This window comes from Dermochelys coriacea, chromosome 6 (genome assembly GCF_009764565.3).
Source record: "Dermochelys coriacea isolate rDerCor1 chromosome 6, rDerCor1.pri.v4, whole genome shotgun sequence".
NCBI classification, from domain to species: domain Eukaryota; kingdom Metazoa; phylum Chordata; order Testudines; family Dermochelyidae; genus Dermochelys; species Dermochelys coriacea.
The window spans coordinates 71,291,291-71,307,552 of NC_050073.1; the positions used below are offsets into that span (position 1 = coordinate 71,291,291).

The 16,262-nt window shown below is 38.8% G+C and overlaps 1 protein-coding gene across 1 annotated transcript in view; it reads left to right on the plus strand.

Annotated features, from left to right (window-relative positions):
- Positions 1-16,262, plus strand: part of LOC119858032 (formin) — a 284,466-nt gene that overhangs the window by 245,108 nt on the left and 23,096 nt on the right. Inside the window, exons 15-16 of the mRNA XM_043516527.1 lie at positions 5,027-5,078; positions 10,054-10,203. Coding sequence (XP_043372462.1) covers positions 5,027-5,078; positions 10,054-10,203 — 202 coding nt within the window. The remainder of the gene's footprint in view (positions 1-5,026; positions 5,079-10,053; positions 10,204-16,262) is intronic.

The window sequence follows — 16,262 nt, forward strand, 5'->3', positions numbered from 1 at the left end:
CAGCTGTATCAGTACAGCTGTGCACTGTAAGGTCTGTAGCGTAGACATAGCTGAAGTCCAGTTTTAAATCTTTCTTATTCTTTATTAGCCGCCATCCACTTTATTAGTGGATGGTGAGGAGCCAGGAACTATTGCATTCCTCATTTTATGAGATAATGGCAATTTTTTTTTACTCTTTTTTTGTTCACCCTGAACAAACAAGGAAATGATGTTTCACTTGAAATGTAGCACTTGACACCTATGTCCAAAGTGACAATAGCTGCATTTCAAGAGGAGTACCATGAGACAAGGCTAGACTGAGGGAACTAAGGGCTTGTCTGCATGTACTTTCAGGGGTTTTTCATCTAGTTTAGTTAACTTGGTGCAGAAGGCTCTGTGACCACTCACAGATTGCATGGCTTATGTCAATTGCATGGAAACCAGTTCCTAATTGACTAAAACCAACGTAAAATAAGTTTAGTCTAAACCAGAATGTGTGTCCACACAGCCTTTTGCACTGTTATAAGGCAGCCCTGTCTGGAGCGCTCTCCTACGGCACAACAGGCTCGCCTCCCTCAGTTTCTCTCCTTTAGAATCCCATGAAATAATCCACAGTCTTTCCAAGTATAAATATGGCCCTTGTGGGGTTAATTTATTCATAGGTGCTGACTCTATGAGTACTTCGGGGCTGGAGCACCCACAGGAAAAAATGGTGGGTGCTGAGCACCCACCAGCAGCCCTGCCCCCAGCACCTCCCACCCACCAGTGGACCCCATGGATCAGTGCCTCCTCCTCCCTCCCCGCACCTCCCGTCCACCATGAACAGCTATTTCGCAGCATGCTGGAGGCTGGGGAGGAGTGAGGACACGGCGTGCTCAGGGGCGGAACTGGGCAGGAAGACGCTGGGTGGGGGTGGAGTGGGGGCAGGAAGAGGAGGAGCATGAGTGGGGCCTAGGGGAAAGGAGGCGGGGCCTGGGGCGGGGCCAGGGGGCGAGCAATCCTCGGTACTCTGGAAAGTGAGCACCTCTGAATTTATTACAAAAGTTCCATACACATAAATCATAAGAAGAGTCCCACAACCATAGTCTAGATTTCCTCCAGCATAGTCCAACAGTACATGCAACATACAGTCTCAGCAACTCTGTCCCAGCAGTAAGAGAGGTTTTCCCCAGCCAGTAAGCCGGGTACTTTGAATGTCGACCTCCCTGGAGTGCAACCCTGTTTTTCCCAGTGGCAACCCCCCAGCTTCTCTGCTGGGCTCATCCTAACAAGTGGAGCATCCCTCACTCTCCTTGGCCTCTCATGGTTCCTTTGGGTCCAGCTTCTTGCTCTGTGGATGTCGGGGGTAAGCCCCTCCACTGTTCTCCTGCCTTCAGCCCTCTCTGGCCCTTGGCTCTGATTCTCCAGCTTAGAACCAGCAGGCAATTCTCCTCTGCTGCCCCTCCTGCCCTGCTCTGGCTTTGGGGTGCCAGCCAACAAACCCCTCCTGCTGCTCTCCTGAACTTCAGCCTTCTCCCAGGTCCCAAACATACAGTCTCCTATACAATTCCTCCCTCTTCCCAGGGATTGCCTGCAGCAAGCTTTCGTCTCCACAACTTTCCCTCAAAGACCTGTGTCAGTTTCCTGGCTGATTCTTACCAGGACTCTCTGACCTTTTATGTCCCCCAGGTGCTGCCCCACCCTCTTATTTGGCCAAATGGGAGCACCTGCTCTGGCACAGAGGCACTGGTTCTATTGCTTGTACTGGGGCCAGCCATCCTGTGGCACACTATTAACTACATTGGTTTAAAAAACAATTTAAATTAAACCAATCTAATTTTCTTTTGTAGACAAGACATTAATCAGTTTTAATTCAGACTTTTAGCTCTTTGGATGTACATTTATGTGGGCAGATATTTTGGATTAAGAGAGTTTTATTTTGATTTAGTTTAAATAGTTAAAATCAACGTAAATCCAAATAGGACACATTTAAGCTGAAATAAGAGTGTCTACACACAGACTTGCAGAAGAATAACAAAAGCTGTGAATTAAAACCAGTTTTCGCCTTCTCTGTTTGCAGCAATACACTAGTTTACCTTGTCAGTTTTTAAATGGTTTAGTTATGTGTGCAAACCCCTGTTTAGATATCTTTATTTTAGTTTAAGAATGGTTTAGTTTGGTTCATCTTAAATCAAACTGAATATAAGCAAGTATATTAAATCTACGTAATCCTAGTTGAAACCAAAATATAAGCATTCACAATGTTTTTTTGCACCTGTTAAACTAAATTGGCTTAAAATCATATTGTAGGGCGGGTCTACACTTAAAATTTATCCAAACCCCTGAGTGCTGTAACTATGGTGACCTAATGCCTGATATAGAAACAGCTAGGTCTACAAAAGAATGCTTTCATCAACCTAGCTACCATCACTTGGATGGGGAGATGGAGTTCCTACAGTGACAGAGCAACTCCTTCCATTGACGTATTCTGTGTCTACTTTATGGATTTACAGCGAAATAGGCCAGGTTTACACTACAGACCTAGAGCAGTGTAACTGCATCACTCGGGGGTGTGAAACATCTACACTCCTGAGCAATATAGTTAGACCAACCTAACCACCCCATGTAGACAGCACCATATCAACAGGGGAGCTTCTCCCGTTGATATAGCTTCGGCCTCACTATGCCAATGGGAAAAGCTCTCCCATCAGTGTAAGCACTACAGTAGCACAACTGCGCCAATGCAGCCTTTTAAATGTAGACCTGCCCATAGTTACAGCACCATAGCTATGCTTCAACAGTGCTAGTAGTATAGGCATAGCTTTAAGTTAAACCAGTGCAACTTTATTCTGTAGACAATAGCCTTTTTAGTTACTTCAGTTCCAGTTTGTGTGTAGACCGCTTGTCTACATAAGAGTGTTGCACTGGTTTAACTTAAATTGGTTTAAAATTTAAAATTGGTGCAAAATCCTTGGTAGACACTCTTATTTTCATTTAAAAGTGGCTTATTTCAGATTATCTGAACTGGTAAAGAATCAGTTTAAGCTAAATTGATATATACCCGTTATCTCAGCCCTAAATCAGTGTGTACACACAAGGCATTTTACCTGTTTAATTACATTGGTTTAAAATCAAACCTTTAGTTAAATAGTTGCAAGTTTATGTGTGGACGTGGCCTAAGAAAAGTCAAAGTTCATTGTAATGCAAAGAAGGAATTCAGGACTTTTAGTCCACTTCACTATGGCTTTGTCTACACTAAAAGAAAAAAATTATAACCATAGACAGTTGTCAACAGTTGTCAGTGAGTACTAATGTAGCAATAGCACTAATGTAGGCTCTACTGTAGTGAGGACTCTTTGGACAGAATCAAGACAGAGTTCTTTATCTCTGTGTCATTAAAACTTCTGAGTTCTGTTAACACTAGGACTAACCCCAGTGTAGCTGCACTATTGCTGGTATAGGAGTACACACTTTTCTAGTGCAGATGTCTCCTGTAGGTGCAATTTTGCTCTATCCAAATTAAAGGTAAGTGGGTTCCACCAAACATTGAATGTAGAAGAAGCAGCCAAGATTTTGAAAAGTGGTTAATGATCTGGGGTGCCTCCATTTTAGAATTTGAGAAACCTTTTCAGAAAGTGCAAAGCCTCCACTTCTGAACATCAGGCTACTTCTAGTGTCTCAAATGGGTATTCAGCAACTGAAGCACCCAAAATCACTTGTCACTTTTAAAAATCTTGGTGATGGTTTTTAAAAAGCAAGTATAGAGTGTACATCATAATTTTGGGACATATATTTCCACTTTGCCAGCTTCCTGAACAAAGTGTAATATTAGTGTGAAATGGATGAAATTATTAACTACTCTTTAGTGTCTATCCAGCAAATCCAATGGTACATCCTGTAAGAACAGATTAAGGCCATATCTACACAGCACTTTCATCGTTAAAACTTTTGTCATTCAGGGGTGTGAAAAAAACACACACCCCGAATGACAGAAGTTTTACCGACAAAAAGCGCCGGTGTGGACAGCACTTCATCAGCAGGAAATGCTGTCCCAGTGATGAAGCTGCTGCCCCTCATTGGGGGTGGTTTTATTTTCTCACTAGGAGAGCTCTCTCCTGGTGACAAAGAGCCGCTACATCATGCACCTTACAATGACACAGCTGCAGTGGCACAGCTGTGGTGTTCTAAGGTGTGCAGTGTAGACATAATGTTAATCTTACAGGTTTTTGTCTCTAATAATAGAGGAAACTTAGATAAATGAGTTATTTTTAAAATGGAAATAAAAATAATTTGCATTACATAGGAAGAAGTTGTGATATAATATGATTAAGGCTATGATTTTGTCATGGATATTTTTAGTCATGAACAGGTCACGGGCAATAAACAAAAAGTCACAGAAGCCCGTGACCTGTCCCTGATTTTTACTAAAATCATCCTGGACAAAATGGGGAGGGAGGATCCAGCACCCTGCTGCACCTTCCTCCCCGTCTCCCTCCTCCCCCCGCATAGTGGCTGGGAGCTGCAGGGACCCCATTGCCCAGTGGCTGGGAGGGGTCCCCCACCACCTTGCAGGGCTGAGAGCTGCTGGGGGGGCTCTGCCAGCAGTGGAGTCTGGGGAGCTCTGTGGGCCCCCGGCTGCTGAGCAGCTCCGGAGTCCCTCTGTCGCTGCCAGCGTCTGGGAGCTGCAGGGGGGCCCTCCCTACCCCCAGCCACTGAGCAGTTCTGGGGTCCCTCTGCTGCCCGTGGAAGCTGGGCTGCTGCGGGGTCCCTAGTATCATGGAGGTCGCTGGAAATCACGGATTTTGTGACTTTTGCAACCTCTGTGACATAATCTTAGCCCCGCTAACTATTTTAAACATTACTTTCAAAATCTGAGTATTCCCTACTGAAAAATTCACTTATTAAAAATATGGGCCAATGGCTGAAAAATAATGAAATGTTTATTGTTATCTGTATTATGCAAGCCATCAAACCTGAACATTAAAAAACGTGTACTACAAAGAATAATTTAAACCTAAGTACAATAGTCAGATCCTTATTTAAAATACCAATATTTTTCCATTTGCAGCTAAAGAAGAACATAAGACAGAAGAAAGCTGTTTGGAAAATGCACAAAAAAGGTAAGTTCTCCAGTCCTTTCAAACAGATATTTGACCAAAATGAAATATGTTATTGATCCTAGGAATTCAACAGGAATGAAATAGAAAGGCTACTGTAGTTCAAAACAGTACTCAGTGTCATACTTTCTTATGTCGTGTTGCGGCATAGGTTGTGAAACAAGTGGTTTGAACCAAATAATCTGAGTATGCAGTTTTAATTTTTTTTTCATCAGCGAATTGAATCTTGGTCTCTCAGAATAATTTAATAATTCAGTTTTGTTCAGTGAAAATGTACTGAGGTGCCATTTTATTCATTCATCACCTAGATTGCAAAATAGACCATACTAGAAGCTTGTGAAATTTTAAAAAAATTAATGTAAGAGCATTTATCCATGTCATATTTTGGTAAGGGGAGGCAGGCATAGGGAGGAAAAGTCAGTGAAGCCGATAGTTTCAAAATAGATTACAGATTGTATTACTTGTTAAGTTTTGTTCATGTGGAGCTTCTACCTTCCATGTTGCTGTATGCTAGCTATACAGCTACTTGTAAGTGAGCTGAATGAGACAAATTTTAGTTGTTAGCATTTTTAGTAGCTTTGTGCTGAAGATATTGTCTGGCTCTTGTAAATGAAAAATGTTACATTTATTCTTATCTGTAAAAACTACAGTTTTGGCTTGTCATTTTCTTTGAGGGGTTTTTGCAATATTCAAATAAGATTCAGCAAGCTCTAACTTGTTTAGGAGAATAGAGTTTACACAGGATAAAATATTTACTTTTCTTCAGAGGTTTTGAAGGGCAACATAAAAAACCCAAGTAATAGACAACATCAGATATGACATTGCTAATCTGGAAAAAGTACTGTATATACTCATTCATAAGCCAAATTTTTTGGGTAAAAAAGTGAAGCACCAAAGAGCAGGGATCGGCTTATCAACGGTCATTATTACTAACAACAGCAAAGCACAGGTATATTACAATGCTTCTTGTCTCACTCCCAAGCCTAGAGTTATCTCTTTGGGAAAGTGAAGCCAGATCTTCAATGTCCAAATGAGGTTAGGAGTTTGTCTTAACATATTATCTGAAAGACAGATGTAGATTTGTCAGCACAAATTTAGTCCTGATGAGAAATAGCATATTCATCTTTATTGTGGCCTCTGTATGTGTGCATTGCTTTATATGCTCATCTTGCAGGCTTGAGATGTATATCTGATATGCAATATTGGAAAATGTAGCGTTTGAAAATGCTTTCATCTAAAACTTTTTAGAGTTACTGTGTCTCTTTTTTTTTCTCTCATGACTAACTAACATTTTACATACAAGAATTTTCTGTTTTCCTTCTTAGAATGCAGTCAAATCTACTACTGGTATTATATTCACTATCAAATCATTCGCTGTTAAACTGTGTTGTATCTGTGTAGCTCTAAAATAAAAGCCTTGCTACTCAGAGTTTAAAATGATGGATGGGTATTTACTAAAGTATTCCCATCTGTAGCTGTTAATTATTCTTTTCAATCTCCTAATATTAAGTGTGGAGACTGAAGGTGATTTAAATTAGCAAAGAGATAGTAATTCCCCATTACCAATAGTGCTTGAAAAAGAAAACATAGGTCTGGATACTCAGCTTGTGTGAATGAGCACAGCGCTGTTGAAGACAATGGAGATATGTCAGTATACCTCAGCTAAAGGTCTGGCTCAGGGTCTTTAGAATTTAAAAGTATAAAATTAAGATAATAAATTTTATACAGTCTAATTTTATTTGTACTGATCTCTTGCTAGTTATATGACAGAGCAGAGTCCTGGATGTTTAAGTTGTTTACCTGTGATATATTTTACCCCAAATTACTGTTATGGACTCTCATCCTTAATTCCATTTTAACAGTTTCTTGTTTCAGAGTTTCTTTGCATTTTTTTAACCTATTCAAAATGTCATACATGAACAGTAAACAAACAAACAAAAAAAAAACAAAGAAAATCTGACCACATGATATTTATAATGATTTGAATCTATACAATATCAGCCTTAAATCATTTAAAAAATCATTTAAACTATTAGCGTGAGATTCTCAGTTACATTCTAGCTGCTTTGCACCATTTGCACTATTCTGAAACAAGAAACTCTGTTCTGGTGCAGAGCAAAGCAGCTAGAGGTACTGATAAATTGGCCCTTACTTTGCAATTGGCTGGTTGGTTTTAGTTATCTGGGAAACAGGTTTGGGGGTTTTTTTTAAATTATTTTAAAAATATATAGGAAAATTGGCCAAGTAATCCTCCAGGATATGAAAGGATGTAGTTGAAAGGATCTATTATTCACTTTTAGTGGGCAATAGTTATTTATAAAAGTCTGGGAGGCAGACTGGGCACCAGAAGGCACAAGGTAGGTGAGAGCAGGGCTATGTAGGAGGGAGGGTTGATAGAGGATGAAATTGGGAAGAGAGAAAGGTGGGGGATTCAGTGGAAATGTTGAGGGTGGTGGATGGGTAGGCCAGGAATTTACTTTGGGGCCTGAGGTAGGGGACTGTGTTAGTGCAACTGGTGCTATATAAAGGTGGAACCTTAGAAGGAATTGTCTCCCTCCTATAATGGTTCCTCTTTTTCTCCTGACTCCGCTCCCCTAGCAGGAGTTGCACAGTTAGGGCAATCGGATTTCCTTAACTCTGCCCTGTAGTGATACCATGTTATCAACTTTTAATTCTAATGAAGGCATTTTAGAATCTGTGATCCTAGATTATGTTAAACTGATTTTTAAAGATGCATCAGCTAGATATGCATTATTAACCTTAAATCATTTTCTAATTTTTAACTCTTATTCATATTCATTGAGTAGCTCTTGCTACTCAGTGCCACTCTGGAGAAGCACAAATAGCCAAATAGCCAGTTGACCGGTTCAACTGAATTTCCAGGTGCTTTATTTTGCAAAGCAGCTACAGTATATGCTCTGGCTTCCCCAGAGTAACTGCTGTAATTTTGAGGCATATACTCTGTATTCTTCATACATAGCAAAGTGGTTAAAGCCCTGCTTTAAGTGCAAAATTCAACTTTAACCATGGAATTTCCATATAAACACATGGGGCTAGATACACAAAAAATTTAGGTGTGGCAACACTCAGCATCACCATGCATCCCCATGCCTAATTCTTAAAGCCTGGATTAGGCCTCTAAACTCCCTATACAATGAATAGAGGGAGAAACGTGCATCAGAATGAAATTGACAAAAGCCAGCAGCTAGGCAGCTCTTCACCTAAACTAGCCAATGGGAGATGCCAAGACAAGGAGTGAGTGCTAAACCCCATCCTTCTTTTGGAGATAAACCTCTAAATCTGGGAGGCATTTGGGATTCTCAGTTGCAAACCCTCTATTGGAGTTAGGTGCCTGTGCTGTTACTGCAATAAATCCTGGGGTTAGGAAAGGCTGTTTAGTGTATGCTCACCTATAGGGGCTCAAACTAGTAAATGTGCTCAGAGTTTGCCTACCAGATCGGACCCTGGAAGTGAGTTAGACAGAGAAACGCCTGTCTTTCCCCATTTGTAAATCACTCTGGGACATGTGTGTCTGGACACCTGGTGTGGAGTTGCTGTGTTATGCTCATGGACAGAAACATATGTGCCCAGGGAAATTTTATTACAAACATATAGGCGCTTTGTGAGTTTAGGCACCTTCAGGATTTGGTGGCAGCTGAATGAGGGATTTGTGAATTCCAATGGGACCTGATTCTGGTATTTAGGTGTCTAGAGTATCAGTTAGGCACCTTTTATGAATCTATCCCGTAATATGGATCTGTGTAAATGAATCCGCTAATAAGGGATGAGATATCTGCCCAAAGATGAGTTGAAGGCCATTTGTTGAACTTAAATTTTATTGTTTGTAGCCCATGTACAATTTTTAAAAAATATATTGTTTTCAACCGTTTAGCTTCCTAAATTCAAGAATTAAGAACCGTCAGTAGATGTTAATAAGCACATTACTTCCCCTTCCCCAAATGTAGTTGGAGTTTCAAGAAAAGTGAATTCTCTTGAAAGATTTTCTTATGTTGCCTTTACTGTTAAGCCATGACATTGTTTTTAATAATTATCAGCAAAACTACCCTGACAGATATTTCTAATTTGGAAAGAAAACTGATTCAACCTTAACAAAAGCAAAAAGAATTTGTAGATTCTATTGTTTCAGGTTGCACATCTCATAACCATGATCATGGAATCAGTTACCTGTTTATCTGTGAAATGTGATACAATAATGGCTCAAATGCATATTGCACAATAACTTAAAATACCACAAAACTGTTCAACAGGAAATGTTTCCTGTGTTCAACAGGAAAAGAGTCTTTTAGAAATACTCAGATACACTGCAAAAATGCTTTAGCTGTATTATAGAATAGTAACGTATTACAACACTGGCAATAAAACAAGCCTATTATTACTGCTTTTATCAGCTTACTAGCCCCCTGGGAAGGTATGAATCACTTTCATTGTGTTATCTCTTTGCAAACTAGCTATTGGCACTGACTGTGGCATTTGTGCTGCTGCACTGAGCTCCATAACTACCTGAAAGTCTCTAAACTAGAGATCAGGTGACACTTGATTTTCTTTTTGCAGCTAATTATTTCTGGTTTGGCATACAACTCTCCTGTCAGCCTTTAATCAGATAAATAACACCAAAATAGCTCCCCTTTCAGCTTTGCAGAATAAAAATCTTAGTTCATAAGTTTAAATTGAAATTCAGGTAAATAAATAATGATTATTAAAAATGAGTGCCTTTGCTTTGCATACATGACATATATCAATGATGTCTTATGCACACACACAAAAATTCTCCTCCTAGGGGAAAAAAGTAGGTGTTGGAAGGTTAGTTACACTTGGCATGAATTGCTGCTGTGGTTTCCAAAATTAAGGGGAAGTTATGGTAATTATCAGCCTTGGCTACTGAGTCAGGAACCAGCCCTCAGGGAAACTAAGCTTCCCCAATGGGTTTTACGTGTTGACAGTTTTTTTTCCCCTGTAGCTTTGAAGAAACAGTGGGATACTTTGGGATAAAGCCAAAGTCTGGTGAGAAGCACATCACACCAAACTACGTTTTCACTGTGTGGTACGAGTTCTGCAGTGACTTCAAGACCATTTGGAAACGAGAGAATAAAAACATTTCCAAAGAAAGGTAAGGTTCTAATAAAGTCATTAATACTATTTCAGATGTCTGGGAAACTGTTCCTTCTCAACCGAACAAATTATACTCCCATATTTCACAGGCGTCATTGTTTTCTTTCAGATCAAATGGACATCAAGGAAAGATTATTCCCTCAGGGTATGCAGGAAAATTCACCAAAGGCATGCTGTCCCCACACAAAGATAAACACATATAATCTGATAAATTACACTTTCTTAACCCCTTCCAATTACTAGCTAGTAAAATGAAAGGGGAGCTATGCTAATTTGTAACAGATTGCTTCTCTGTGTATTTTCATGTTGAACTAGTCTAAATGAGGCGATATTGCTGTCGCAGACAGTACAGACAAATAAAAGTGAATGCTTTTCCAGTTAATATACTGCACTTGCATCAAAGGGAAGCCCCTGAGATTCAGGCCACACTTAGCACAGTGTTGAAGCCCCACATTGAATTTACAGCACCACTTCTGACTGTTGGTATCCTGCTGAGGACATCAAACTGCATGCCGCTAGATCTCACCACAGTCTCCTGATTTTATTATTTTGAGTAAAAAAATAAAATAAAATAGAAACCCCACAGCTCTGAGCCTGATTTAAAAAAAATGAGAGAGCTTGAATCCTTTTTTAAAAAAGAGAGGAAAAAATCTGTTGTATGCAAATACTCCATGGTGATCACATATTTTTGCATTGAAAAAGTACTGAATGGGTTGTAAAAAGAAAAGGAGTACTTGTGGCACCTTAGAGACTAACAAATTTATACAATGGGTTGTAGTACAATTCAGACTTCAGAAAAAATGGATAACTCACTTTCAGTGCAAAATATAAATCTGGGTGCATATTCCAAATTCAACTCAGTAAAATAAGAAAACATACTTCTGGAGAACATATTGGTGAGAGCAGTAAATGCACTAGCGCTTAGGTTGTTCATCTTGCTCTAAATCAGAGTGAATTGTTGGATTGACTAGTTGGTATTGAACAGGTAAAAGCCAACTTTTAAAGACATGCCAGAAAAATCGTAAATTCCCAAATATATTTAAGCCCTATGAATATATTTCAAATCTGGTGTTAATTGCCGATAATACAGTTTTTAAAAACTTAAATAGCATAGCATTCTGGATCATTCATTTAACAGCTTAAAAAATCAATTACAATGTTTACATCATGTAACGTTTACAAGGGTATCTTTTATATTTGCTTGCGCCTGATTTGACATCTGAAACTATATAAAATCAATTGGCATTTAGCAGACTTCCATAGACTTCCACAATACAATAGCTGGGTGTATTTTCTGTTGAATCATGTCCTTTTAGTATCATTCCATTGTTAGTCATGAGGAATATAAATTAATGTACAAAAAAAAGATTGAGGCCACACATCCTTTCCTTTTTAATTTATATAGTACCAGGATTCTGATTGCATACCAATAGCCCCTTCAAAGAAACTGATTTAAATACCCATGTAAAGGCATAAACATAGCATTAGACATCTTAACAGAACTTCTCAACTAACTTTAATATATTATTTATGCCATTTTTGTTTGTAAGTAAAACTGTCCACCATCATTTTGCCTGTTTCATTGCTAAGATACTGTCAAAATGTTAGTGCATTGTCATTCTATTTACAAATAAAAAGGTAGTATAGATGTCTGATCCATTCTGCTAATGGGTCTGATGTGATGTTTATTCCTGTTCATGAATATAAAGCAGTAGCCAGTAGAACACAAAGCACCATGTTTTGAATTCGTAATCAATTCCAGTTCACATAGATAATATTTTTTAGTTTGCGTCAAATTATTTTATTACAATATCATTAACCTTGAAAAGGTTTGTTTGGATTTTTTTTCTTTAAATTTAAAACCTGGGTGATTCATCAAGACAATGTGCTGCTGAAATGAAGAGCCTCATGAAATAACTAAATTAGAATGATGGAAAAACTGTTTTCATCATCTTGTAAAGTCATGACCCTTTAAAGTTTCTGTTTTACAAAGTGTGAGACTGACACTTCACTAACCGCTGTCCAGGAATAAAAGGTTGAAAGAAATTTAAGTACTGATCACTGTACATTGTGAAGGAGACTTTTTTAGTTTTGTTTTTACTGCAATGGTAAACTTTAATAACCTTAGTATGATAGGAATGGACAGCTGTCTTCTGTAGCTGGGTAAAGCTCATTAATTTGATGCATGATTTGTTTTGCATTTCTACATGTTTATAATTAAAATGTAAAAAAAAGACGTATTTATCAGTAACAAATTCTTCTTGGATCTAGGGAGGAAATATTGTAGAAGCAGAATAACTAGCTTTAGTCAATATTTTAAAACTTGGGTGTCAACAATTAGACACTTAAATCTTTATTTAGGCACCTTAACAACTGACACCTTAATAACCTTTGGAGGTAAATTCAATGTGAGCTGCAGATGTTTGGCTTATCTTTTCTCAGAATTATTCCCGTTATGTAGGTGCATAAATGTGGATTTCGTTGTCTAGCTTTAGGAACCCAAATGTGAAGACTTTGCCCGGAGTTTTTTTCTGTCACCCTCTAAAAATTTGATCGATTATAATTAGTATAAAAATAAAAAAAGTGCAGTCTAGAATTCCAATATGAGAAATCTTACACAACTAAACCAAATATTTTTGGGTTATTAAAAGGGCAGCTAAAGATTTCTAAAAGTACAGAAAAAGAGGTTAATAGTACCCTTAACTAACTGATAGACTCAGCTGCAAGATCTTGTTTTGTCTAAAACAACATTTGACCTCTAAATGTAACAAAACTGTAGAAATCTAATTAGATTTCTATCCAGTGTTTTTTAGTAGCAGAAACACTTTAACCATGCTGCCCTACACTTAACTGACCATGAAAATAAGTTAGCTGCTTGCAAAATATAGTTGAATTATTGTCTCTTTCCTGGACAAAATCTGCACATCATTTAGGAATCCGAAACAGAGTTATAGATGTAGATATTAAAACTACATGTGTATAATAAATAAATGACTGTAGAGATATATGTAGAATTTTTTCAAAATAAATTCCCTGTTTAGAGATACTTTCTCTTTCAGACATACTATTTCCTCCAGTGTTAGTGTTAACTATAATATCGTAAAATCTGCTTTGAAGATCACCTATTTGTAAAGAGAATCTGTCTAGAATGACCACTTCCCCTTCATCCGCTACATATATTTTCATGTAAATGCACCATAATGCCAACCACATGTTGGGGACATTGAAGACTGTATTTTCCACAAGTCCAGTTATTTTATTGGCAGTTTTTTAATATGTACATCTGTATGTCCAAACTACGAAGTTTCTTCATACAGATCTTTTTCTTCTTTTTTCAAAAATTTCTCATGCTCATTAAATTGAAGAATACATTTTGAGTTACAAAGCAAACAATATTTTATGATAACAAGCCAATATCTCTCCAGATTTATTTTATATTTAATTCTATTAAGAAACCCTTTGCACTGTCTTTTCTTGGATTGTTTGTGAGACTGTGACCATGCCCTGGACTGGGAAAATAAGTGGTAGGATGTGGCCCCGGGAGGCAAACTTATCAAGCACCCCAGTGTTCTCCGTTGCTGCCACTTGTAGGACCCCTGGGCCAAAGCCTGGTAGACAGGGAGAGTCCAGGCTTCCCCTATAAGCCAGCCACAAGGGTGGCATAATCCCTGACCTTGAGTTAAGGAGAGTGAAGACATTGTAAGCCCTAAAGTAAGGGGGCTTTGTGGGTCCGGAATTGGGCTGGACACTCCTTTTTTGCAGGACGTTGGACTTCTATATTTTCTTGAACTCTATTACGCAGGAAAGGGGTGGACTTCTACAATGACCTGGACAGAGGGCCAAGTTACTAGCTACCAAAAGAGGGTGACCACTGGTAGGGGACGCTAGAGACGGGAGAGTTGTAATCCGGGGACCTAACTACTAAGTGGTACCACCAGTCAGCCCAGTCCTATCACAAGCTCAGCCTAGCAAAAAGAAGACTCTGAGGTGATATGATTGCTCTCAATAAATACATCATGGGTAAACACCAGGAAAGGTAAAGAGTTATTCAAACTAAAGAACAATGTTGGCATGCACAAGAACAAATGGGTATACTCAGGCTGAAAATTAGAAGGTTTCTAACCATCAGAAGAGTGAGGTTCTGGAACAGCCTCCCAATCACTATGGGAAAAAAACACTTAATTTGTTTCAAGAGAGCTGAAAAAGTATATGTGTGGGATTGTATGTCAGGGTTATTTATGATGGTGTGGGGCAGGGCAGCCCTGGTTGTCCTTTCTGGTTTATGGCTTGCATTCTTAAAGCTCATGCGTCAGTCACCTGTAACAGTCAGAAAGGGATTTCCTCCCCCTTTCCCCCTGACCCCCCCCAAAAATCTGATTTCTTTTTTTGTCTCCTTCCTCTGAAGCATCAGAGATGGTCTCAGCTGGAGATAGGACATTGGTCAGGGTGGGCCGGTGCTCTGAGGTGGCACCAAGCATTCTCTTTCTCCCATCCTTGGCTGGCTGGTTCTTGCTCACATGCTCAGGGTCTAACTGAGTGCCATATGTGAGATTAGGAAGGAATTATCAGGGTTTTTTGCCACCTTCTGCACCATGATAGTCTGGGTGACTTGCTGGGATTATCTCGATATAGCTCATTTAATTGTTGCCCTACCATTGCAGGAGGCCTTGATCCCTGGTGCACCTCAGTCCCTTTTATTCTCTACCTGTGGCATATAATAATTTAGTTTTCTGTGGGCTGTAATATTTTGGGCTGTAATACTAATTTTGGTTGTTGAGTTAGTTTGGGGGATGTTGGCCACTTGAGATACACAGGATGTCAGATTGGATGATTTGGGAGTCCCTTCTGGCCTTAAACTGTCCAATTCTATGACTAGTTTTGGTTTTCAGTTTCACTCAAAACACTAGTCCTTGTCCTAGCTGAGCATTAGCAAGTTATCTTCTTGGAGTTTCACCCATGAAAGCAAGCACAATGGTAGTGTACGTGTTTTATTTAAAAAAAAATCATCTTAACTACAAAAAGATTGCAATTAAAATCCTTTACATGTTTCTCAAAAGCCATTTTTTTAAAAAAAAGAAATGAAATTTAATATGATGGTGATCTTACTCCTATATAGAGCCAAAAGCATTTAACATTTTAACTGACAGTACAAACTATTTCTCCTGGACATCCTATCTAATCTGTCATAATTATCGTGACACCCACCCAGCACCAGTGGAATGGAATGGGGAAGTTGCTAATTAGCACTGAGCTGTACATATTCATTTAGAACAAGAGCCAGATGAGACTTCAGTGAGAATTTAAGTAGGCTGAAGTTAATTATTCATGTTGTAATTTCATAGAATCATAGAATCATAGAATATCAGGGTTGGAAGGGACCCCAGAAGGTCATCTAGTCCAACCCCCTGCTCAAAGCAGGACCAAGTCCCAGTTAAATCATCCCAGCCAGGGCTTTGTCAAGCCTGACCTTAAAAACCTCTAAGGAAGGAGATTCTACCACCTCCCTAGGTAACGCATTCCAGTGTTTCACCACCCTCTTAGTGAAAAAGTTTTTCCTAATATCTTAATAATTTGCCCGGGAAGCATACAAAGTGTAACACCAGACCAAAAAAAAAATAAAAAAGCACTAGGATTCTTGTGTTAAAGGCCAAGTGATCAGGACTTCAGGTTTACATCTCATCCAAAGAATCACAAAGCTAGACTCCGCTTAGCTTGTGAGAACTATGGGAATCACAGTGGAAGGTGATATGGCTTTAAACTGTATGGTATTAATAGTTATTACAGGTTTGTAAAAAATGAATTATATCTTATGTTACTTTTATACTATCATGGTGCTCATAGTAAATTATGGATATCTTATTTATCAGCTTCTGATGGGGAAAATAGTTAAAATTAATATTTTCAATATTATGTGCAGTTTGTAGGCAAGTCATTTCAATGTCACTCACCATGTGTTGATCCCACCGATAGTGCAATCAGGCTTTGATCCTGATTAGAGCAGCTAAACGTTACTGAAATACTGCTGTTGTTAATAATCTGATTGGCATTTTATTAGAC